At 44.2% G+C, this 24,136-nt stretch overlaps 1 protein-coding gene across 3 annotated transcripts in view; it reads left to right on the top strand.

Annotated features, from left to right (window-relative positions):
- Nucleotides 1–24,136, top strand: part of cables1 (Cdk5 and Abl enzyme substrate 1) — a 179,175-nt gene that overhangs the window by 114,472 nt on the left and 40,567 nt on the right. For all 3 annotated transcript variants that reach the window (XM_080194968.1, XM_080194967.1, XM_080194969.1), the window contains 3 exons: nt 3,456–3,561; nt 13,217–13,373; nt 22,264–22,367. In XM_080194968.1, coding sequence (XP_080051094.1) covers nt 3,456–3,561; nt 13,217–13,373; nt 22,264–22,367 — 367 coding nt within the window. The remainder of the gene's footprint in view (nt 1–3,455; nt 3,562–13,216; nt 13,374–22,263; nt 22,368–24,136) is intronic.

The following is a 24,136-nucleotide window of genomic DNA, read 5'->3' as shown; positions in this document are numbered from 1 at the left end:
TATTTAAAAGGGACAGACTCTTGCCAGTTTAAAACCATTATCCAATTGCATGCTCATTAAGCCCAAAGTTGCCACCTATAACGACTTAAGCCCTCCTTTTGGATAGGAACAGCTTTGCTTGGCTGCTGGTTCACACTTCATTCAGTGGGTTGAAGAGCAGATCCCAGCTTCCATTGTTTGGGCTGTTTAAAATGGTTGTTGAGTGAAGGAGTTATATTTGTATGCTTTCCCTCCTCTCTGGACAGTACTGAGATTCTCCACCTGACACTGATTGTTTCTGACCAAGTGTTCCTGTCTCTCTCTCTCCTGACACCCACATCCAGGATGGATGGAAGCTGAATGCTTCCCCTACACTTTGTATGCCTTCACCCTATCTAATATACACTTATTCAGGACCCAGTAAGTGTATATTAGATAGGGTCAGGGCATACAATGTATCTGATTGTCACAGAGTGAATGTATCCGATCCTCAGAGTGAATGTATCAGATCGTCACAGGGCGAATGTATCAGATCGTCGCAGGGTGAATGTATCAGATCGTCGCAGGGTGAATGTATCAGATTGTCACAGGGCAAATGTATCAGATCCTCGCAGGGCGAATGTATCAGATCGTCGCAGGGTGAATGTATCAGATCGTCGCAGGGCGAATGTATCAGATTGTCACAGGGCGAATGTATCAGATCGTCACAGGGTGAATGTATCAGATCGTCGCAGGGCAAATGTATCAGATCGTCGCAGGGCGAATGTATCAGATTGTCACAGGGCGAATGTGTCCGATCCTCGCAGGGCGGATGTATCCGATCCTCGCAGGGCGAATGGATGCGATCCCCGCAGGGCGAATGGATGTGACCCCCACAGGGCGCATATGTCCGAGGATAAAAACATAGGACCTTTCCAATCTGGTGCCCATCCCCAGTTTACACCATTCCACTGTTGGTGACTATGCTCTCAGCTGCCTTAGCCCAAAGCTCTGAAATTGCCCTTCCCTAAAGCTCTCTGCCTCTCCATCTACTTCAGAGATGCTCATCATAACCTTCATCCTTGACCACACATTTCGCCACCTGGCCAACTATCTCCACGTGTGACCTGGTGCCAACTTTTGTTTGTGCCTGGCACAGTTTACCATGTTAAAAGCATCACATAAATGCATATTAATGTACAGTGTGGAGCTGTGCTCTGCAGTGCTGAATCATCAAGGGCCAACTTGCCTTCTCTTATTTCATTATCCATATTACAATCAGACAGCTACACTCATAACACTAAAACCCATTATGTCCTTTCATGCAATCTTTATCAGCATGATATCTTGTGACATTCTAAGATTGTGAAACAGGGATTTAGTCGTGTAGGAAGCAATACTCATTGAGTAATAGGGAATAATAACATATTGATTTGTTCAGATATGCGTGTAATGTTGCCCACAGTTTAGAAATTAATGATTTTTTTAGAACATGGCATAAATGCCAGACAGGGAGCAATATTACCAATTCTGTCTTATGGATGATGATGTTTAACAACCATAACAGAGTGCAGATTCCTCAACAAAAGTCTTTCTTCACAATAGGATCATTTCAGAAAAATTTGCAGCTGTTCAGATATTGCCACTAACTTTCCAAGACCTTGGTTTGGGGGAAGGGAGTTCTTAACAAAAAATGGCAGAGTGTTGATTCTGGTGAGAGAAATACACCAATTTTCTCTTCATATCTTATCACACTCTGCCACAAAAAAAACAGGTACCCGTGTTTAACACTGTCATGTTTTGGGGGGTGGGGGCGGGGAGGGCATGGTTTCAACTCACCAGCAAAGCCCGGCTGCACTGAGATAAGGGCACTATGTGTAAAGGGTCCGTTGATCAGACCAAATAATCACTCCCCCCAACCCACCACAGAGATCCCGCCGCCCACTCCCATCACTGACGAGGGGTGGCAAAAATCAGAAGTTTCAATCTTGCCAGTGAGATTCACGATTTCCAGAGTTACACCAAATCTTGAGCCCCTGAATGACGAGATTGAGCCCAAGATGGGCCCACTATTTCCACAATATGCCCCTACTGTTTCCATGTTATTTTTCATGTCACCAAACTCTCGAGCAATTCTTATCTCTGTTCTCACCAGGTTCTGTTTTTCAATAGCTGTTGGATTGCAAAAAAAATTGAAGAGGATTTGTTCTGCTTTTGTGCTGAGTTAAGCGAATCTTGGGTCCACTATAATAGGCTCCACTGCCCTTGACAAGAAAGTGAAATAAAAGCATATTCTTGCTTCTGTTTGGCTGCTACTGGAATGTGCCAGCATGTAAGCAGGCTTGGGGTGAGATTGGATGTTGCTGAGGTGAAGTAGGTCGCTGGCTGTCATTGCCCGGATTTGAGGTCTGATTATAACTTGATCCTTCCCCTAATTGACGGAAAACAGATCGGGTGGGTGATGGCGCCTGCAATTTATACAAAGCACCAGTTTAACCATTCCCCGATGCTGCCTGCCCACCATGTTTACTGTCAGTGTACTTTGAGCAAATGAGCGTGATATCCACTGTGAGGATATGGGGTCCCTCTTTAACTATGTCGATATCATCAGAACCCAGTCTGCAGTTTTATTTGGAGGATGGATGAAGGAGAAGTGACAGTTTCCCACATCTGCCCGCAGTTGACTGTGGCCCAGGCAGGGGAATAATACAGTTTAATGTTCAAGTCTTCTCGTGCGCCTTTGCTTTTCCCTCTCCTTGGTTCCTCCTCCTTTCCCAACCCCTTACTTACAGCCGGAGTTCTTACCTTGGTCCCCTGCTGCTGGCTGGCATCAGTCAATAAATTGGCTGAGTTGCAATGTGCCTAGATTTGCCATCCTCTTTGGGGCAAGTGTGCATGTCACCCATCTCCCCCCCACCCCATCCAACTGAGAGCCATAACCTGAGGCAAGGCTCTTTCCTGAGGTAAAGGAGGGCTGATAGGGTAGAATCATACCTCGGCATAGGCCAGTGTCTTCAAGGGAAGTTTAAAGCAATATGTATGATTCCAACTTACAATATAAATGACCCATCCAACTATCATTCCTATTGCTTTGGGAGGTGAGGAAACATTTCTTCACCCAAAGAGTGGTAAGCCTGTGGAATTCATTACCACAGCAAGTGGTTGATGCCAAAACATTGAATGTGTTCAGGAGGCAGCTAGATATAGCACTTGGGACGCATGGGATCATAGGTTATGGGGAGAAAGCAGGATTGGGCTGTTGAGTTGGATGATCAGCCATGATTGTAATGAATGGCGAAGCAGGCTTGAAGGGCCAAATGGCCTCCTGCTCCTATCTTCTACATTTCTATGAATAAAAATCCATAGATTTGCACTGGTGTAATATCTAAACGCTATAGATCTGCAGTTCGGGAGAGAGCAAGTTGCTTGCGCTCCCATATTTTTGGCTTTCTGATGTGTGTTATTGTCAGTGACTTCTAGCAATCCTGTATTTTCAGGGATATGAAAGCGGAGGGCGGGAGACAGAGGCATCCTTCTGGCGGAGTCAGTGCCAAGGAGATGGTGATTGGTCTTGAAGGAGTGGAGCTTGGTGCTGCTGGCAAGGTGGGTATCACTGGGGCAGACTGCAGGGTCCAGAGAGAATTGTTGTCCCATTTCTCTGGTTCCAACTTTTTTAAAAAGAGCGAGTGGCAAACTGTATCCATTACAAAATGCTCCGTTCCTCTGGCAAGAACAGAAGCATGAGTGCTAATAATGTATGTCATAGAATCACAGAAGTCTACGGTGCGGAAGGAGGCTATACGACCCATTGAGTCTGCACCAACTACAATCCCACCTCAGCCGTATCCCCATAACCCCATGCATTTACTCTGCTTATCCCCTTGACATTAAGGAGCAATTCATCATGGAAAATCAACCTTACCCGAACATCTTTGGACTATGGGAGGAAACCGAAGCACCTGGAGGAAACCCGCGCAGACATAGGGAGAACGTGCAAACTCCACTCCATGTCCTTGATTTGGTCAGTAATATTGTCAGGAAGGCTGAATCATACAATTGTACAATACGCAAGGAGGGCATTCAGCCCATCAAGTTTGCACCGACCACAATTCCACCCAGGCCCTATCCCCATAACCCCATGCTAGTTCTCCTCACACTAAGGGGTAATTTAGCATGGCCAATCCACCTAACTTGCACATCTTTAAACTATGGGAGGAAACCGGAGCACCCAGCGCAAAACCACACAGACATGGGGGGAATGTGCAGATTCCACACGAACAGTGACCCAAGCCGGGTATCAAACCCGGGTCCCTGGCGCTGTGACGCAGCAGTGTTAACCACTATGCTGTCACAAGGTTGAAGACACAACTTAAAATATATTCAAATCTCCTCCTAGATGAGGCGTCTCGGAACCACTTGAATTCAGTGCACCAAAAATCAATTCCATCTTTGCTTCAGTTGGGAGAAAGTTGAACCAAGTAGAGAACTAGAAGACCCATATAGTCTCACTGAAATTTCATAGACTAAAACATAGTCGGCGCATCATCGTGGGCCGAAGGGCCCGTTCTGCGCTGTAATGTTCTATGTTCTATGTTAAAAGGTACTAATTGAGATATCAATTTTCCTGTACGTCGCTCATTTTGACCGAGTTTGCCTGCCATTTTTGACACGTTTCCATCTTGAAATGAACACGTGGACCTTTCTGGGCTAGAATCCATTTGTGCCAGGTATTTGCTCCATGTTGGCTACACTGCAGTTTGTGATGCTCTCAGGGTCCCCTGTGTGTATGTCACTCAGCTGCTGGGTTGATCATTGCCAGAAGAGGGAGAACAGCATTGGAATGTCTTTAGAACCTGTGACCTGACCTCCCTTTGCACCGGATAGTAAGTGAGGGCATACCCATCGACCGAATTACAGACCCAAACAAAATACAGCGGATGCTGGAATCTGGGACAAAAACAGAAAATGCTGGAAAATCTCAGCAGCTCTGACAGCATCTGTGGAGAAAGAGTAGAACCAACATTTTGAATCTAGATGACCTTCAGAGCTGAATTACAGACATGAGTGGGAATGCTTTACTAGAGAACTTACAATTTCAAGCTAAGAGCTGTTCAAAAGAGATGCCTGAAGTTATGGCAGAGCAATGCCCTTTATTTTGCCTTGCACCTCAATTGAGCAAGAAAAACCTTTCCCCAGTCAACAGTAAGAGATTCTGACTGCAAGGTGTGGGAGTTCCATTGAGCCTTCCATTGTACAGTTTCAATGGGGAAGATGTATGCAACAGCAGATTGCATTTATATAGTGGCCTTATAGTTATAAAACAACTCGAGGCACTTTATAGGAGTTTCATCAAACAGGATTTAACAGCATGATGTAAGGAGCTGCTGAGACAGATGACCAAAAGACTGGCCAAAGAGTTAGGTTTTAAGAACCAGCTTAAAGGAGAGGCATCTATAAGAGGTGCAAATGTTTAAGAAGAGAATCCAGAGTTTGGGGTCAAGGTACCTGAAGATATGGTGGCTAACGGTGGGATCAGACAGTGCTTCACAAAGCTGGGTCTAAATGGTCACACATCCTATAAGGAACTTAGTGAAGAGACTATGTTAGCAGAGTCTATGTTAGGGCTAAAAGAGGACACGAGAAGACTTTGGCTGATAGGATTAAGGAGAATCCTAAGGCGTTCTATAGGTATGTCAAGAACAGAAGGTTGGTCAGGGCAAGATTAGGGCCAGTTACAGACAGCAGGGGGAAGTTGTGTGTGGAACCGGAGGAGATTGGAGAAGTATTGAACCAATATTTCTCTTCGGTGTTCACGCAGGGGGACATGAATATAGCTGAGGAGGACATTGGGTTGCAGGGGTGTAAAATAGACAGTATTACGGTTGATAAGGGGGATGTGCTGGAAATTCTTGAGGGGCTGAAAATAGATAAGTCCCCTGGTCCGGATGGGATCTACCCTAGGATTCTCTGGGAGGCTAGAGAGGTGATTGCAGAGCCTCTGGCTCTGATCTTCAGGTCGTCATTGGTCTCTGGTGTAGTCCCGGAGGATTGGAGGATAGCGAATGTTGTCCCATTGTTTAAGAAGGGGAACAGAGACTTTGCCGGGAATTATAGACCGGTGAGTCTTACTTCTGTTGTGGGCAAGGTTTTAGAAAAAATTATTAGGGATAGGATTTATAGTTATTTGGAGTGTAATGAATTGATTAGAAATAGTCAGCATGGTTTTGTAGCGGGTAGGTCGTGCCTTACTAACCTTATTGAGTTTTTTGAGAAGGTGACCAAAGAGGTGGGTGGGGGCAAGGCAGTTGACGTGGTATATATGGATTTTAGTAAGGTGTTTGATAAGGTTCACCATGGTAGGCTTCTGCAGAAAATGCAGATGTATGGGATTGTGGGTGATCTAGGAAGTTGGATCAGGAATTGGCTATCAGATAGGAGACAGAGGGAGGTGGTTGATGGTAAATATTCGTCATGGAGTTCAGTTACGAGTGGTGTGCCTCAGGGATCTGTTTTGGGGCCACTGTTTGTAATTTTTATTAATGATCTGGATGAGGGTATAGTTGGGTGGATTAGTAAATTTGCTGATGACACCAAAGTTGGAGGTGTGGTAGATTGTGAGGAAGGGTGTCATAGTCTGCAGGGAGACTTAGATAGGTTGCAGAGCTGGGCCGAGAGGTGGCGGATGGAATTTAATGCGGAGAAGTGTGAGGTAATTCACTTTGGTAGGAGCAACAGATGTGTCGAGTATAGGGCTAACGGGAGGACTTTGAATAGTGCGGATGAACAGAGGGATCTAGGTGTATGTGTACATAGATCCCTGAAAGTTGGGAATCAAGTAGATAAGGTTGTTAAGAAGGCGTACGGTGTCTTGGCGTTTATTGGTAGGGGGATTGAATTTAGGAGTCGCAGCGTCATGTTGCAACTGTACACTACTCTAGTGCGGCCGCACTTGGAGTACTGTGTGCAGTTCTGGTCCCCGCATTACAAGAAGGATGTGGAGGCGTAGGAGAGGGTGCAGAGGACGTTTACTAGGATGTTGCCTGGTATGGTGGGGAGGTCCTATGAGGAGAGACTGAGGGATTTAGGGTTGTTTTCGTTGGAAAGAAGGCAGCTAAGAGGGGATCTTATTGAAACATATAAGATGATTAGAGGTTTAGATAGGGTGGATAGTGATAGCCTTTTTCCTCGGATGGAGAAAGCTAGCACGAGGGGGCATGGCTTTAAATTAAGGGGGGGTAGCTACAGGACGGATGTCAGGGGTAGGTTCTTTACCCAGAGGGTGGTGAGGGATTGGAATGCCCTGCCTGCTGCGGTTGTAAATGCGTCTAGTTTGGGGGCGTTTAAGAGATCTCTGGATAGGTTTATGGACGAAAAGGGATTGGTATAGGCTAGTGGGTCATTGTTTTTGTAACTGGTCGGCGCAACATCGTGGGCCGAAGGGCCTGTTCTGCGCTGTAATGTTCTATGTTCTATGTTGAGTGTGCTTTACCAAGAGGGCAATTGAGGAAGGACTATGATCACCATTAAATGAAGAGCTGCGATTAAGGTTATCTGCCCAGATACCACTGCCAATGGTCATGACAGTAACAGTCACACTCAACTTTTATGCTATAGACTCATTTCAGGCAGCATTCTGGAAACTTGGTGATGTCAGCCAGGGAATCATCCTGTAATGCAATTGTCAGATAACTGGCAGCACATTGTGGGAGATGTGGGTAATGCATCTAATATAGCTCCTAGCGTGCTAGCACTTTGAGCTGTGTCACATTGCTGGCTTCCTCAAAGTGCAGAATGTAATAAATAGCGCACATGTACCATTGCTTTAACTAACATTAATCGTTCCAGCTTTCTTAACACAGAGCTACAGAAAGCTAAATGCCCAGTTTGGGAGATGCACTAAATCACCGAATGCCTGCAGTGCAAAGGAGGCCATTCAGCCCATTGAGTCTGCACTGACTGTATGACAGCGTATCTTACTCAGGCCCTCTTCCCAAAGCCCCACACATTTAACTGGCTAATCCCCTTGACCTACGCATCTTGGGACACTAAGGAGCAATTTTACCACAGCCAAACCATCTCTGGACAGTGGGAGGAAACCCAGACACAGGGAGAGTGTGCAAACTCCATGACGACAGTCACCTGAGGCCTAGAATCAAACCCGCATCCCTGGTGCTGTGAGGCAGCAGTGCTAACCACTGTGCCACGGTGTTAGAAATCCTTCAGAAAGCCCAGAGGGGTTTGTTGGAAATTATCAGGTTCCGTTTATTTTCTGGAATTCCGGTACTGCACAGAGACAGTGTAGGAATTGGACAGCTTGTGAGAAAGGTGGCCAATAATCTGCAGCATAGACAATGATTCTTTTAACTCAGAGTTACAGGAACAGAGCTGAAGAGCCCGTGTTACTGTGGCCACAAAGAAGATTTAACTGAATTTATTGGCTGACTTGACAGATCAGATTGTATATCCTGGAACGTTGTAGTTTGCCCTGCCCTGAACTACTTTGCCATTTGTAAAAGGGAGGACCTGAGGCTTCCTGGGGAGATGGCCCTTGGTGCTTTGACAGAAAGCAGGATTAAAATCTGCCCTCTAAATTTTAAACCACAACAGCCACCAAGACAAATGCCCCCGTGTTGCACAACCATTGCACCACCACGAGATATGACATCATTGCCGGGGTCAGAAGGTCAGTGAGTGGAAGTCCCAATTCTGAGGCCTCATGGATTTTCAGGGTCTTTAACTTACATAAGAACTAGGATCAGGAGTAGCCCGCCTAGCCCTTCGAGCCTGCTCCACCATTCAGTAAGTTCATGGCTGATCTTTTGATGGACTCGGCTCCAGTTGCCTGCCTGTTCACCATAACCCTTAATTCCCTTTCTGTTCATAAATCTATCTTTGCCTTAAAAACATCAATGAGGTAGTCTCAACTGCTTCACTGGGCAGGGAATTCCACAGATTCACAACCCTTTGGGTGAAGAAGTTCCTCCTCAACTCAGTCCTAAATCTGCTCCCCCTTATTTCGAGGCGTGCCCCCTAGTTATAGTTTCATCCACCAGTGGAAATAACCCCCCTACTTCTATCTTATCTATTCCCTTTATAATTGATTTATTATTGTTACATGTATTAGTATACAATGAAATGTATTGTTTCTTGCACACTGTGCAGACAAAGCACCGTACATACAGAAGGAAAGAAGAGAGTACAGAATGCCAGTGTTACAGTCATAGTTAGGGTGTAGAGAAAGACCAACTTAATGCAAAGTTAAGAGATTGAATTAAAGCATTGTTAGAGAGTTTAAAGAGAGAATAAAGCTCTAGAAGTATAAACGAGAGTAAAAGATAGAAGGTATGCTGGGCACAACTTGCAAGAAGTCGCGTCGCTCCGGTGCCATCTTGGGCAAAATTTCTACATGACCCCCTCATACGCTTCTAAATTCCAATGGGTATAGTCCGAGTCTACTCAGTCTCTCCGCATAAGCCAACCCGCTCGAGTCCGGAATCAACCTAGTGTATCTCCTCTGCACCCACCCCAGTGCCAGGATATCCTTTCTCAAGTAAGAAGACCAAAACTCTGCACAGTACTCCAGAGCTGGCCTCACCAACACCTTATACAGATGTGATATAATCTCCCTGTTTTTAAACTTCGCCCTATTAGCAATGAAGGACAAAATTCAATTTCCCTTGCCCACTCACAAACTATTTATATCCCTTTGCGGACTTTCAATGACGTCTGCACACTTTACCACTCATCTTAGTGTCATCTGCAAACTTTGACACGTTACACTTGGTCCCCAACTCCAAATCAACTATGTAAATTGTAAACAATTGTGGCCTCAACACTGATCCCTGAGGCACACCACTGGTCACTGCCAACCAGAAAAGCACCCATTTACCCCCCACTCTTTGCTTTCTGTTAGTTAATCAATCCTCTATCCATACTAATACGTTACTCATAATGCCTTGCACCTTTATCTTATGCAGCAGCCTTTTGTGTGGTACCTTGTCGAATGCCTTCTGGAAATCCAGATAAGCTACATTCACTGGTTCCTTGTTGTCTACTGCACTTATAATGTCTTCAGAGAATTCCAGTAATTCAGTTAAACCTGACCTGCCTAGCATGAACCCATGCTGCATCTGCCCAATGAGACAGTTCCTATCCAGATGTCTCGCTATTTCTTCCTTGATAATAGATTCAAGCATTTTCCCTACTACAGAAGTTAAGCTAACCTGCCTGTAGTTACACGCCTTTTGCCTACCTCCTTTTTTAAACAGTGGCATCACATTTGCTGTTTTCCAATCTGCTGGAACTGCCCCAGAGTCTGGCGAATTTGGGTAAATTACCATAAGCGCATTGCTATTTCCCCCACCATCTCTTTTAGTACCCTGGAATGCATTCCATTAGGGCCAGGAGACTTGTCTACCTTTAGCCCCATTAGCTTGCCCAACACTACTTCTTTAGTGATAATGATCATTTCTAGATCCTCACCTACCATAGCCTCCTTGTCATCAATTTTTGGCATGTTACTTGTGTCTTCCACTGTGATGATTGACACAAAATACCTGTTCAATGCCTTGGCATTTTCTCATTTCCCATGATTAAATCCTCCTTTTCATCCTCTAAAGGATCAGTGTTTACCTTAGCCATTCCTTTTCATTTCATATCTTTGTAGAAACCTTTGCTATCTGTTTTTTATATTCTGAGCTAGTCTACTCTCATAATCTATCTTAGATTTCTTTATAGCTTTTATTGTGGCTTTCTGTTGACCTTTAAAGATTTCCCAGTCCTCTAGTATTTTTCAATTTGATAGCCTCTTTTATTTCCCTGGATTTCCATGGTTAATATCCCTTTTCCTACAGTCCTTCCTTTTCACTGGTATATACCCTTGCTGAGCACTGTGAAAAATTGCTTTGAAAATTCTCCACTGTGCCTCAATTGTCCCACTATAAAGTTTTTGCTCCCAGTCTACCGTAGCCAACTCCTTCCTCAGCCCATTGTAGTCTCCTTAGTTTAAGCACGTAACAGTGGTATTGGATTTTACCTTCTCACTCTCCATCTGTATTTTAAATTCAATCAATCTGTGGTTGCTTATTTTCTCATAATGTAAAAATTCATTGTCATATTGTTGATTAAAGTGGCAACAACATGTAATGGAACTCTTTTAGAGAGGAGTAACTATTTTAAATTTATGTACTAGGTTTAACAAGGTCTATACAATCATTTTCATTAATCTAAGCATCCTTCAAACTCTCAAAACATTCCTGACACTTTGTGGCCTATGAATTGCTAATGTGTTGTCAAAGCGCCAGGGACCCAGGTTCAAATCCGACCTTAGGTCACTGTCTGTGTAGAGTTTGCACTTCCTCCCTGTGTCTGCGTGGGTTTTCTTCAGGTGTTCTGGTTTCCTCCCACACTCCAAAGATGTGCGGGTTATGTTGATTGGCCATGGTAAATTGACCCTAGCGTTATGGGGCTTAACAGGGTAAATGTATGGGGTTATGGGAATAGGGCCTGGGTGGGATTGTCAGTACAAATTCAGTGGGCTGAATGGCCTCCTTCTGTACTGTAGGGATTCTGTGATAAAGGTATGGAATTACAGGAATAGGGCAAGAAAGAGGGCCTGGGTAAAATATTATGTCAGAGAGTCGGTGCAAACATAATGGACTGAACAGCCTCCTTCTGTAGGATTTTATTATTCTTTTCTAATCTCCCTATCTCAAAAGAGAACAATGCTAACTCCACTAGCGTCTCACATAATTCTGCACAGAAGCTATCCTGAGATGCATTAACATGCATGTTGGACGTTCAGTGAGCCTCTACGATACTAGTATAGTATTTCCATTCCTGACACCCATTGTTCTTCTGGCCTAGCTACGTGAGACAGCTTGTATTGTATAGGTTTCTGCTGCAGTTTTGCAGTGATCAGGAACTTGGTTGAAATCATGCAAACTCATTCCATGTTAGCCTTAGAACCAACACAGAAAGAGAGGAAGAGAGAGAGAGAGCATTGCTTTATCCTCTCCGGTTGAATTATGCCTTGAAGCCCCGAAATGACACAGCAATATGATCTACAAATGGAAGAACTGGAAGAAATACGATTTATTTGGCGTGAACATCTGGACTGCTTGTCCTTGCCTGAACATAACATTTCAAGTAGTGTTATGGTTCAGGTTAGAAACTCCATTATCAAACCCACCTGAATCATAAGTTTTGCATTTTGAATTTGGCTAGGATAAACATGAGATGTTTCACTTCAGGTATGATTCATTGACCCACTAGAGAGCTTTTATCAAAGTTTATTTAAGAATATAGTTTACAGGTATAGTAAGAAAGTTAGCAAGAACTCATCAATTATAAAAAGAAATCTCTACAATGTTCCAAACCATAGTCAAAAGACCCTTTATTACAGGTTTAACACACTACAGACTAATGTTCACATGACACTGGGTTCGAGGCTGTTAGTTGACTTCTGCAGTCAAATGCACTTGAGACTCTGAACAGTTTGAAGACAAGATAGCTTCCCAAAACACCAGAGAGCCTCTGGTCCAACTGCCAGCTACAGCAGATTTTCACCCGTCAGGAAAACAAGGTCTTGTTTTCAGCTAACCAACAGAATTTCCAAAGGAAAAGCAAGGAGAGAGGGAAAACACTTCTTTTTAGCTTACTGTCCCTCCTAAAATTAAAAACTAACCTGCAGCTCCAAACTGAAACTGAAAATGAAATCCCTTGTCACTTGACCTGCCCAGGTGTTTTTTCTCTTCCCAAAAATGACCATCTCAGGCTGTGAGCATGAATTTAAAAAAAAATCTTCAAGTTGCAGTAACATCACAATAGACAAAAAATTTCAATGAGTGAATGTGGCATATCAAAGGATTCATTCATACAAATAATCATTCTTGTGTTTGAATATGTTTATGCAACATTTTCTAGTAAATTTGTCTTCACCAAGTCAGACATTAATGACCTTGCAGTAATTAGGATATCTCATCAGTAATGTTTTACTCATGTCTTAGTTTTACAAATGTGAGAACATTTGTCAGAACATCGAGCAAATAGAATTCACCAAATTCATTCTCATTCAGCAAATCTCTCGTCTGGTGAAATTTAAAAGATAAAATATTTTAGTAAGAATATTATTCAGAAACTAATTATAAAGATGTGTCGCTACTGTACAGTCTCAGCGGTATTTTACACTACTTGATTAAAGTACAGAATATATTTTTTGCCTCTTCATATGTTAAAACTTTATTTTTTTCCCCCACAGTCTGTTAGCTACACTCAGTTTCTTTATCCAACCAACGTCTTGAGTGGCAGGCGGAATACAATTGATTCTACTGCTTCACTGTCCCAGTTTCGGAACAGCAGCCATCGTAATCTTCCTCTTGGGAGGGCCAGCAGTTCCCAAGGAAGCATTGACACAGGTAACTCAGAGGAATGGGCATGCGCTCTTTACGTTTGTTTCAGATTTTCATAACACTTGGGTGTATGTAATGAACTGGAAGAAATACGAACCGTTTGGTGAGACCATCTAATGCTTGCCCTGGCTTGAATATGAAATTTCCAATAGATGTAAAATTTAAATGAGTGAATGTGGCATAACAAAGGATTTATTCCTATATGATGCTACCGGGTAACCTGCCAAGTGCAAAGTGAGTTTATTATTCTGTGCATGTTTCTAGCTTCTGCTGCCTGGTTTTTCAGTATTTATACGTGACTCTTTCAAAGAAGCTTTTTGATTGATGGCTAGGGATTGCCAGTAAAAGCCAAGCTCTGAGTAAAACAGATATCTCAGGGCATGGGATATAACTGATGCATATTCCTCCTCCTCACCAACACACCTCCTCCTCCTCCTGTACCTTACAAACAGAGTAATTGCATACACATAGTGCTATTATTCAAGTGCTGTTCTCTTCTTGAAATTATTGCGAGTAACCCTACATTCCTGAAGGTATTGACAAATGATGAATAATTCCGTGGGCATCAGTGTAGCTTTTCAGTGGCTGTTCTTCATGTAGGAGTCAGTGTGTCAGATACTGTCTCCCTACCTGATACCTTTCCTTGCAAACACTTCAAAGAGACATCCCCAGATAGTGAATAAGAGCAGGAACACTGGTTAATATTTCCCATCACGGTTCCTCCCCACTTGTCTCAGGAACCTGATATCAGTTGTAGCACCTCAGTGGCCCTGGCTGGGTTGAAAACGCAGGCACTGAAGAAGAGATCTTGCTGGTGTGTTTGACTCAGAACCAGTTTATTTTTCCACTCCATTATCATAATGAATTCTATGCCATCTGAAAAGGATTTTGTACTTTTCCAATTTAAATGCTGTACGAGAAGGATTTCTGAGAACGGAATGGAGAAACTGGTGGTGCAGCAGATTCTTTAACATTCAAAAAGGTACAGAATATAAAATTCTGTATTTGTATATCTTTACTATAATACAGTAGGCTGGAAGATTGTAATAAAGTGGTGAGCCTCTAACAATGCAAACCATTATCTATCCTGTGACTGCAAGTGTAGGTCAGAAGCCAGGTGGCCCACAGTAGGTTACTCACCTCTTGATTCCCAGAGTCTTCCCACCATCTAAAAGATACAAGTCAGAAGTGTGCTGAAATATTCTCCACTTAGCTGGATGAATGTAGCTCCAACAACACTCATGAAGCGCAATGCTATCCAGGACAAAGCAGCCAGCTTGATTGGCACCCCATCTGCCATCCTAAACTGTCACTACCTCCATCACTGGCACACAGTGGCTTCAGTTTGTAGCATCCATAGCATACATTGTTGCAGCTCGCCAAGGCATCTCTGCTAGCACCTCCCAAAGCTGTGACATCTACCACGTAGAGAGACAAGGGGCAGCAAACACAGGGCGAACACCATTATCTTCAAGTGTTCTTCCAAGTCACATATCATCTTGACTTGGAAACATATTACTTGTTCCTCCAATATCAGTGGACCTCCCTACCTGGTGCACCACAGTGCTGCCTGCACCACACAAGCTGAGCAGAGTGGAATGGTTCAAAAGGTGGACTAATTGCAAAAGTAAAGACTAAATCTCTCTCAGATTACCAGAAGTTAATTACTTGAGCACCAAAAAAACCTGGAATGGAAAGAAGTGCTTTGCCATTGGCATTCCTGTCCCCCATCCAACTGGAAAAGAAATTGCGCCCTCCACAGGTAGCCAGCGGTCACGCACTGCCACCAGATACACCCAGTACATCTTGCCTTTACATTGAGGAACCAGCGAAATTTTTAAATGCACTGACTTTACTGTGTGCTTAATAGTCTTGTTGGAATTAATCCTTCAGAAGAAAAGAAGGATAAACTGGTAATTATGTCGTACTTTCACAATCTCAAGACATCCCAAAGTGCTTGACAGCTAGTGAAATACCTCGATGGTTTAGTTACAATTATAATGTAGGAACCATGAGGAACAGCTGATTATGTGGCTGGATTGGAGCTCTTTGTCTAGGGATTATTAGTCCGGGTCTCTCTGAATTACAAATCTGACAATATATCAAGCACGCTACCAGACCATAACAGCCTGTTAAGGAAGTTAATTGAGAAAAAGAGTCGGACTTGTATTTACAGAATGCCTTTCATAACCTCAAGATGTTACAATTAAATATTTTAAGAAGTGAATCAAGTCCATTTTGTAGCCTTTTTAAATGTAGTCATGGTTGTAATCTAGGAAATGCAACAGTCAGTCTGTGCACTGCAAGATCCCACAAACAGCAATGAAATAATGGGATAAGCAACTTATTTGTCCTTGTGCAGCAACATGGACAACTAACTAGGATTAACTTGCCCACAGATTGGAGCTGATATCTGTAAGGTAATGATGTTTAAAAACAACTTAAATTTGTATCAACATTCAGTTTTGGCCTCGAGACCAGCTAAGCTTTTACTGTGGTATACCCTGTCCCAATTCATAGAATTCTTACAGGGCAGAAAGAGGCCATTCAGCCCATCAAGCCTGCACCGACAACAATCCCACCCAGGCCCTGTCACCGTGACCTCATGTATTTACCCTGACACTGAGGGGAAATTTAGCGTGGCCAATCCACCTAACCTACACATTTTTGGAGTGCAGGAGGAAACCCGTGGAGAAACTGGGAAAATGTGCAAACTCTACATACACGTTATCTGAGACTGGAATTGAACCCAGGTCCCTGGTGCTGTGAGGCAACAAAGCCAACCACTGTGTCACTGTGCTAGCCTGGAGTATAAGAAAATAATGAGGAAAGTGAAATTTACTCAGTAATTGTATTGGAAGTAAAAGGTGGTTAGTAAGTAAATAGATTGCTGTAAGTTGTGACATACACCTTATTGATGGGAAGGATTAGTCTCGATGGTGACAAGGGAGTGTTGCTATGTCTAGATATAGGCAGCACAGTGGTTAGCACTGCTGTCTCACAGCACCAGGGACCCGGATTCGACTACTGGCTTGGGTCACTGTCTGTGTGGCGTTTACACATTCTCCCCGTGTCTGTATGGGTTCCCACCGAGTGCTCCAATATCCTCCCACAGTCCAAAGATGTGCGGGTTTGGTGGATTGGCCATGAGAAATTGTCCATTAATGTCAGGGGGATTAGCAGAGTAAATACGGGGCTACAGGAATAGGACCTGGGTGGGATCATTGTCGATGCAGGCTTCATAGAGAATCATAGAACCCTACAGTGCAGAAAGAGGCCCTTCAGCCCATCGAGTCTGCACCGAACACAATCCCACCCAGATCCTACCCCCATATTTTATCCTACCGACATATTTTACCCACTAATCTATGCATCTCAGGACTCTAAGGGGCAATTTTTTAGCATGGCCAATCAACCTAACCTGCACATCTTTGGACTGTGGGAGGAAACCGGAGTACCACCAAAGATGTGCTCTTAGGCTGATTGGTGCACCAAATCGACCCTACACTATTCTCCCCTGAATCTGTCTACAGTAGGGGTACCATTCTCTTACACACGGGGCAAGGTAGGTGTAGGAAAATGCTTTAAAATGGCAGCGCGGGCTCGTTTCCCGTGCTGGGTTGTTCTTTGTTCTTGGAGGAAACCCATGCAGACATGAGGAGAATATGCAAACTCCACACAGACAGTGACCTAAGCCGGAAATTGAACCCAGGTCCCTGGAGCTGTGAAGCAGCAGTCCTAACCACTGTGCTACTATGCCGCTCGATGGACCAATTGGCCTCCTTCTGCACTGTAGGGATTCTATGATTCTGTTCCTTGAGATGTGGAAGAAGTTGTATAGAAGTGCCCATTGACAACGTTACCTGTCCAATGAGGTGCCTTGTGGAGCTTTCCCACATTTCTCTTATAAAGTTCTGGAACTCTTAGCAAACTGAACTCTGAGTTGAGAGAGAGCAAAAGCTTAATGCAGACCTTCAGATAATTCCTTCATGGGTTTTGCAGCACGTTCGGTGCATTTTAAACCTTACTGGTAAATGATTTCCAAAAGCCGAAAAGAAAATGATTTATAGCCTCAATTCCAACGTTAATGATGTGGTGCTTTCTTGATGTAGTTAATGAAATGTTAATATTGGAATCTAACAAGCTTTGTTTATAGTTAATATAATCACTTGGTACAAAATTTTAAAATAACAAATTATACACCTGCAGTCATTAAAGTTGTAGATGTGCATTAGGTGTATTATAAATCACTGCTTAGAAAAGGCTGCTCTGTACTAAAGCTGTGGATTTCTACTGCAGGACTGAGAAAGATGGCAGATAATGAAAGTGGTGCTGAAGGAATAGTGTCAAAGTCAGTGCAAGAACTGATGCCAAGCATGACAGCTTGGAACATGCCTTTTTGACAGATGGATTGACAGAAGCTTCAGAGCTTTTGCTGCATAGCTTTGTATCTGTAACGTTAAAAATTCCCCTTATATTCTTCCTTTCATATGCTAATGTCCCATCGACACTGAATTTTCCCATCTTGGGGATTTTCTTGACGGTGGGATGATTTTCAGATTGTGGATCTAATTACTGCAGTAGCAAGACAGCCGGTACGAACCTCTGAGAGGATTTCGATTCAGAGGGCATTTCTGAAAGTGCCACCCAATTAGCGATGGTGGACAGGCTTCCAATAGTTAAGGAAGCCCATCAAAGCTTCTGCTAGAAGGCCAAGGAATTTCGGCATGACCACTACGATTCTCACCAACTTTTACAAATGCAACGTAGAAAGCATTTGTTCTGGTTGTATCACAGCTTGGTATGGCTCCTGCTCTGCCCAAGACCACAAGAAACTACAAAGTGTCGTGAATGTACCCCAGTCCATCAAGCAAACCAGCCTCCCATCCATTGAGTCTGTCTATACTTCCTGCTGCCTCGGAAAAACAGCCGGCATAATTGGAGACCCCACGCACCCAGAACATACTCTCCTCCATCATCTTCCATCGGGGACAAAGATACAAAAGTCTGAGGACACGTACCAACTGACTCAAGAGCAGCTTCTTCCCTGCAGCTGTCAGATTTTTGAATGGGCCTATCATATATAAAGTTTTTTCTACATCCTGTCGGCGAATGCAACACTATATTCTACCCCCTCTTCTTTCTTTCTCCCCTCTGTACTCTATGGAGGGTATGCTTAGTCTGAATAGTGCAAGAAATAATACTTTTCACCGTATCCCAATACGTGACAATCAAGTTAAACCAAGAGTTAAGGAGGCAGGAGGGCAATTTGGCACATCTGATTGGAAGGCCAGCTAGCAGCCTGCACTGTGCCTCCTGTGAGAGTGCTACTGAGATGGATGGGACCAGGAGAGCACAGGACAATATGGAGGTTGGAAGAAATGGGAGCCACTTTATCATTATTGATCTTATTCATGACACCAATCTCCGGATAATGATGGTGTAGTTGTAAATCTCTGCCTGTGGATGACCTCCCACTCACTAATTTGCATCTCTAATTTGCAGACTGCATTTTTTTTTGGCCTGCTGGGACTTGCCTCCTCCTGAGTGACGAACTGCAGACACTTTGGGAATCCCGTGTGTCACTGATTAAAATTCCATCGGATAATGCCGGTGAAATACTTCATTAACATGCTGAATGGGTTTCCTGCCACTGCTCGTCAGATTGCCATCAGAATACAGAGACCTCCTCCAGGAAAAGTGGGAGGGAGTGAGCATGTTCCATTCCTCCTCACCAGGCCCTTGGAGGTTTTAGGGTCATATTCTCTCCATTGGCTTTATAAAATCAGAGAATTGTTACAGTGCAGAATAGGCTGTTTAGCCCGTTGGATCTGTATCAGCTCAGAGTCTTTTATCCAGGCTCTCTGCTCACCCTATCCCTGTAATCCCACACATTTCCCATGGCAATCCTTCCAACCTACATATGTTGGGACACTAAGGGGCAAGTTAGAGGCCAATCAACCAAACGTGCGCATTTAAGTTGTTTATTTATTAGTCACAAGTAGGCTAACATTCACACTGCAATTAAGTTACTGTGAAAATCCCCTAATTGTCACACTCTGGCGCTTGTTCGGGTACACTGAGGGAGAATTTAGCACCTAACCAGCATGTCTTTCAGAACCAGAGCACCCAGGCTTGGAGGGCCGAAGGGCCTGTAATTTTCTTTGTTCTTTGTTCACGCGGAGGAAACCCACGCAGACACAGAGAGAATGTGCAAGCTCCACACAGACAGTGACCCAAACTGGGAATGGAATCTGGGTCCCTGGCACTGTGAGGCAGCAGTGCTAACCACTGTACCATCCTATTTGGAGCATGGGAGGAAACAGGAGCACCAGAAGGAAACCCACGCAGACACAGGGAGAACGTGCAAGCACCATGTAAGCAGTCATCCAAGGCCGGAATTGAAGCTTGGTCCCCGACACTGTGAGGCAGCAATGCTCATCACTGTGCCACCGTGCTGCCCAATTGTGTGCTGTCATTGTGTGCCAGTTCAATCCTGTGCCAACAACACCTCTGTTCAGGAGATGCCAGTGAAGTGTTTGATGCTGGGAAGACAGTGAAGCCTTTCTTCCACTCTTTCCTAACATTCTGCGCTGAGACATCAATATTCAAAACGACTGAAGAAAAGACCTTGATTTCCACGCTGCAGGTGTTGATTCACTTGTCTTGAGGGGAGCTCATTTTTCAGCGCGTGAACACTTTTTTTAGTTATTCTGATACGAGCTGCCAGCTTATTTCCCTTGTTGTCCCCGCTATGAGACAATTTACTGTGCGTGTGGAAAAAGCCAATATGTTTTAACAGGGGAGAGTGAAATAATGAACTTTACTAAAGTCCAGCTAAGCCCTGCACGCAGATTGTTTCATGAACTGTGTTGGCTCAGTTTGTGGCGAGGCTGTTTCATGTCAGACTTTTGATGACCGATTTGATGGTTACCAGATATCTGTTACACGATTATGATACGATTAGTGGAACAGTCACATGCACACACTTCAGGACATTTGTATCACCATTGATAAATGCGGGCTTAAATCGTGCATCAGAAAATATAACCAGAAAACATCACTCTCATTAACCCCCATGTTAATTGCTGACTGTCTCCAAAAACGTACTTGGATTTATTCAGTCGATGTTACAGCACAGAATAACACTCAGTTCTTATATTTTGGTGCCTATGCTGTCCACAAGCTTCCTCCCATTTTTTACTTCATCTAAAATTTCAGCATGCTCTCCCGTTCTTTTCCCTCTTGCATCGTTGTCGAATTTACCCTGAACTAGATCTGTCCTCCCCAGGTGAAAGGAGCTTTTCCTGAGGTTTTTACTGGATTTAATAGTAACAAGCTTATTTTTATGATTGCCATTTGTAGATTTGCCTGCAAGTGGAATCATCTTTACAACCACGGGTGGCACTGCTGCCTCACAGCGCCCGGGTTCGATTCGAGCCTCCGGCCACTGTCTGTGCGGAGTTTGCACTTTCTTCCGGTGTCTGGGTTTCCTCCCACGTGCAAGTTGATTGGCCATGGTAATTTGCCCCTTTGTGTCCTAAGATGTCTTAAGCTTATTTATAGTGTCACAAGTACCCTTACATTAACACTGCAATGAAGTTATCGTGAAAATCCCCTAGTCGTCACATTCCAGCGCCTATTTGGGTACACTGGGGGAGAATTTAACATAACCAATCCATCTTTGAACTGCGGAAGGAATCCGGAGGAATCCCACGCAGACACGGGAAGAATGTGCAGACTCCGCACAGACAGTGACCCAAACCGGGAATTGAATCCGGGGTCTCTGGTGCTGTGAGGCAGCAGTTCTAACCACTGTGCCACCGTACTGCCCTGATGTGTACGTTAGGGGTGGATTATTGGGATAAATACGTGGGGTTGTAGAGATAAGGCCTAGGGAAGATACTCTGTCAAAGAGTCAGTGTAGACTCTTTGGGCCGAATGGCCTCTTTCTGCAGTATATGGATTCTATGAACCAACCGGTCAAAACCTTTTGTAATTTTAAAGACATGTACTCACCCCACAGCTTTCTCTTTTCTCATAAAAGGAGCTGGATCCAGTCACATCAGTCTTTTCTGATGGTTCTCATCTTCCCATTGCATATGACGTGGGCATGGGAACAGGCCATTCAGCCCGACTGATCCATGTGTGCTTCCCTCGATCCTCCTCTATCTTTTCCCATCTAAACCATCATAACCATCTATTCGTTTCTCTCATACGTTTGTCTAGTTTCTCTTTAAATGCGTCTAAGCTATTCTCTCCAACCATTCCCTGTGATAGTGAGTTCCATACTCTCACCACTGGTACCTGGTTCTGATAACATACCTGTAAATCTGTTTAATACCTTCTCCTGTACTTTGTAGACTTCATAGAATCCCGAAAGTGCAGCAGGAGGCCATTTGGCCCATCGAATCCACACCGATACTCTGACAGAGCACCTTACCCAAGCTCCTTAGTGTCTCAAGATGTATAGGTTACAGCTAATCCCCCTAACCTACATATCTTGAGACACTAAGGGGCAAGTTAGCTTGGCCAGTCCACCTAACCTGCGCATCTTTGGACTGTGGAAGGAAACCAGAGCACCTTGAGGAAACCCATGCAGACACGGGGAGAATGTGCAAACTCCACATAGACAGTCACCCAAGGCCAGAATGGAACCCAGGTTCCCTGGCACTGAGGCAGCAGTGCTAATCACTGTGCCACTGTTCCTCGTTCTCCTTTTCTGTGGCAACAGCTGATTTAAAATGTAATTTTAAAAAGACGAATCCATTTAATTCTTTATTCTCAATTATACTTGCATGATTTTTTGCAGAACAATGTAAGAAATGAAATAATTGATGAAGAGTGTGGTTTTGGGAAGAGCACAACATTGTTTAATGGTGAGATTTAATTCCAGGCAATGAAGTGGGGGAGTTCGCGGAATATGATCCTAATCTGCTGGATGACCCGCAGTGGCCATGTGGAAAACATAAAAGAGTTCTCATCTTCCCTTCCTATATGGTAGGTGCCATTTGGTCCTCTCACGATTTTGGTGCAATAGTTTGTGTGGCTGAATGCAGCCCTGAGATGGTGGAAATCGTGTCTACAAGTTTGTTAATCATCCTTATTCCTGTCCAAGTGCCACTACAAAACAGGAATGTATGAGAATTATTGTGAATAGTACGTAACACTCAAAGATGTATTTATAATGAGGAAATATTAAGCGATGGGCAGCAGGATTAAACTTGCTTTCTTTGGGAAAGAGACATTGAGTTTTCAAGATTATTTATTCCTGTCACAAGTAGGCTTACATTAACACAGCAATGAAGTTACTGTGAAAATCCCCTAGTTGTCACACTCCAGTGCCTATTTGGGTACACTGAGGGAGAATTTAGCATGGCCAATGCACCTAACCAGCGCATCTTTTGAACTGCGGGAGGAAATCGGAGCAGACATGGGGAGAACATGCAGACTCTGCACAGACAATGACCAAGCAAGGACTTGAACCCCAGTCCCTGGTCTGTGAGGCATCAGTGCTAATCACTGTACAGCCGTACTACCCGTGAGGTGGAAATTGCATCATATAATTAGTCCAATACATATGACTTTAGCACTGAGACTTCCAGCACTAACCTCTACATAGTTCTTTATTTCTCTTAAATAAACAATCCCTCTGGAGCTCAGAGTAGCAAGAATGTTCCCCTGACTGCGCAAGTATCATAATCCTGAGAGCCCTGGCATCCCGACAGTGCAGAAAGAGGCCATTTGGCCCATCAAGTCTGCACTGACTCTCCAAACAAGAATCCTACCAACCACACATCCCCCCAACTCCCCACATTCCTGTAACCCCATGCACTTACCACAGCCAATCCACCTAATCTACATATCTTTGGACTGTGAGAGGAAACGGAAGCACCCTGAGGAAACTCTCTCAGTTGTAGGGAGAACGTGCAAACTCCACACAGACAGTTACCCAAGGCCAAATTGAACCCAGGTCCCTGGTGCTGTGAGACAACAGTGACCACTGTGCTGCCCTTGTCCTCCCCTTCCTCCTCCTGGTACTGAATTGAAAACAGGCAGCGATGAGACATGGTCCACTTCACTTGGACGTGCTGTCTGTGGAAGGATGGCCAACACTGGCTGATGAGGTAAGAAGTCTCACAACACTAGGTTAAAGTCCAACCAGTTTATTTGATAGTAATCCCACAAGCCTTCGTCAGGTGTGTGGAAGGTTCTGATCAGAGAAGGGCATATAAAGTCACACACAGTTTACAGAATACTGATTAGAATGCAAGTCTTTATCACTAATCTGCTATTCAAGTCTTAAAGGTGCAGACAATGTGAGTGGAGATAGCATTAAGTATAGGTTAAAGAGATGTGCATTGTCTCCAGATAGGACAGTAAGTGAGATGTTGCAAGTTCAGGCAAGTCGTGGGGGTTACAGATAGTGTGACATGAACCCAAGATCCTGATTGAGGCTGTCCTCATGTGTGCGGAACATGGCTATCAGCTTCTGCTCAGCTACTCTGCGCTGTTGTGTGTCGTAAAGGCCACCTCGGAGAACGCTTACCTGAAGATCAGAGGCCGAATGCCCGTGACCACTGAAGTGTTTGCCAACAGTCTTGCCTGGTGATTGTCGAGCGATGTTCATTCATCCGTTGTCATAGCGTCTGCATGGTCTCCCCAATGTACCATGCTTCAGGACGTCCTTTCCTGCAGCGCATTAGGTAGACAACGTTGGCCGAGTTGCAAGAGTATGTGTCGTGTACCTGGTGGATGGTGTGTTCTCA

Source organism: Carcharhinus amblyrhynchos, chromosome 8 (assembly GCF_965287045.1).
Source record: "Carcharhinus amblyrhynchos chromosome 8, sCarAmb.v2.hapA, whole genome shotgun sequence".
In the NCBI taxonomy this organism is placed as follows: Eukaryota; Metazoa; Chordata; class Chondrichthyes; order Carcharhiniformes; family Carcharhinidae; genus Carcharhinus; species Carcharhinus amblyrhynchos.
Note: the sequence above shows the minus strand (reverse complement) of the source record. Positions and strands in the feature narration are given on the sequence as shown.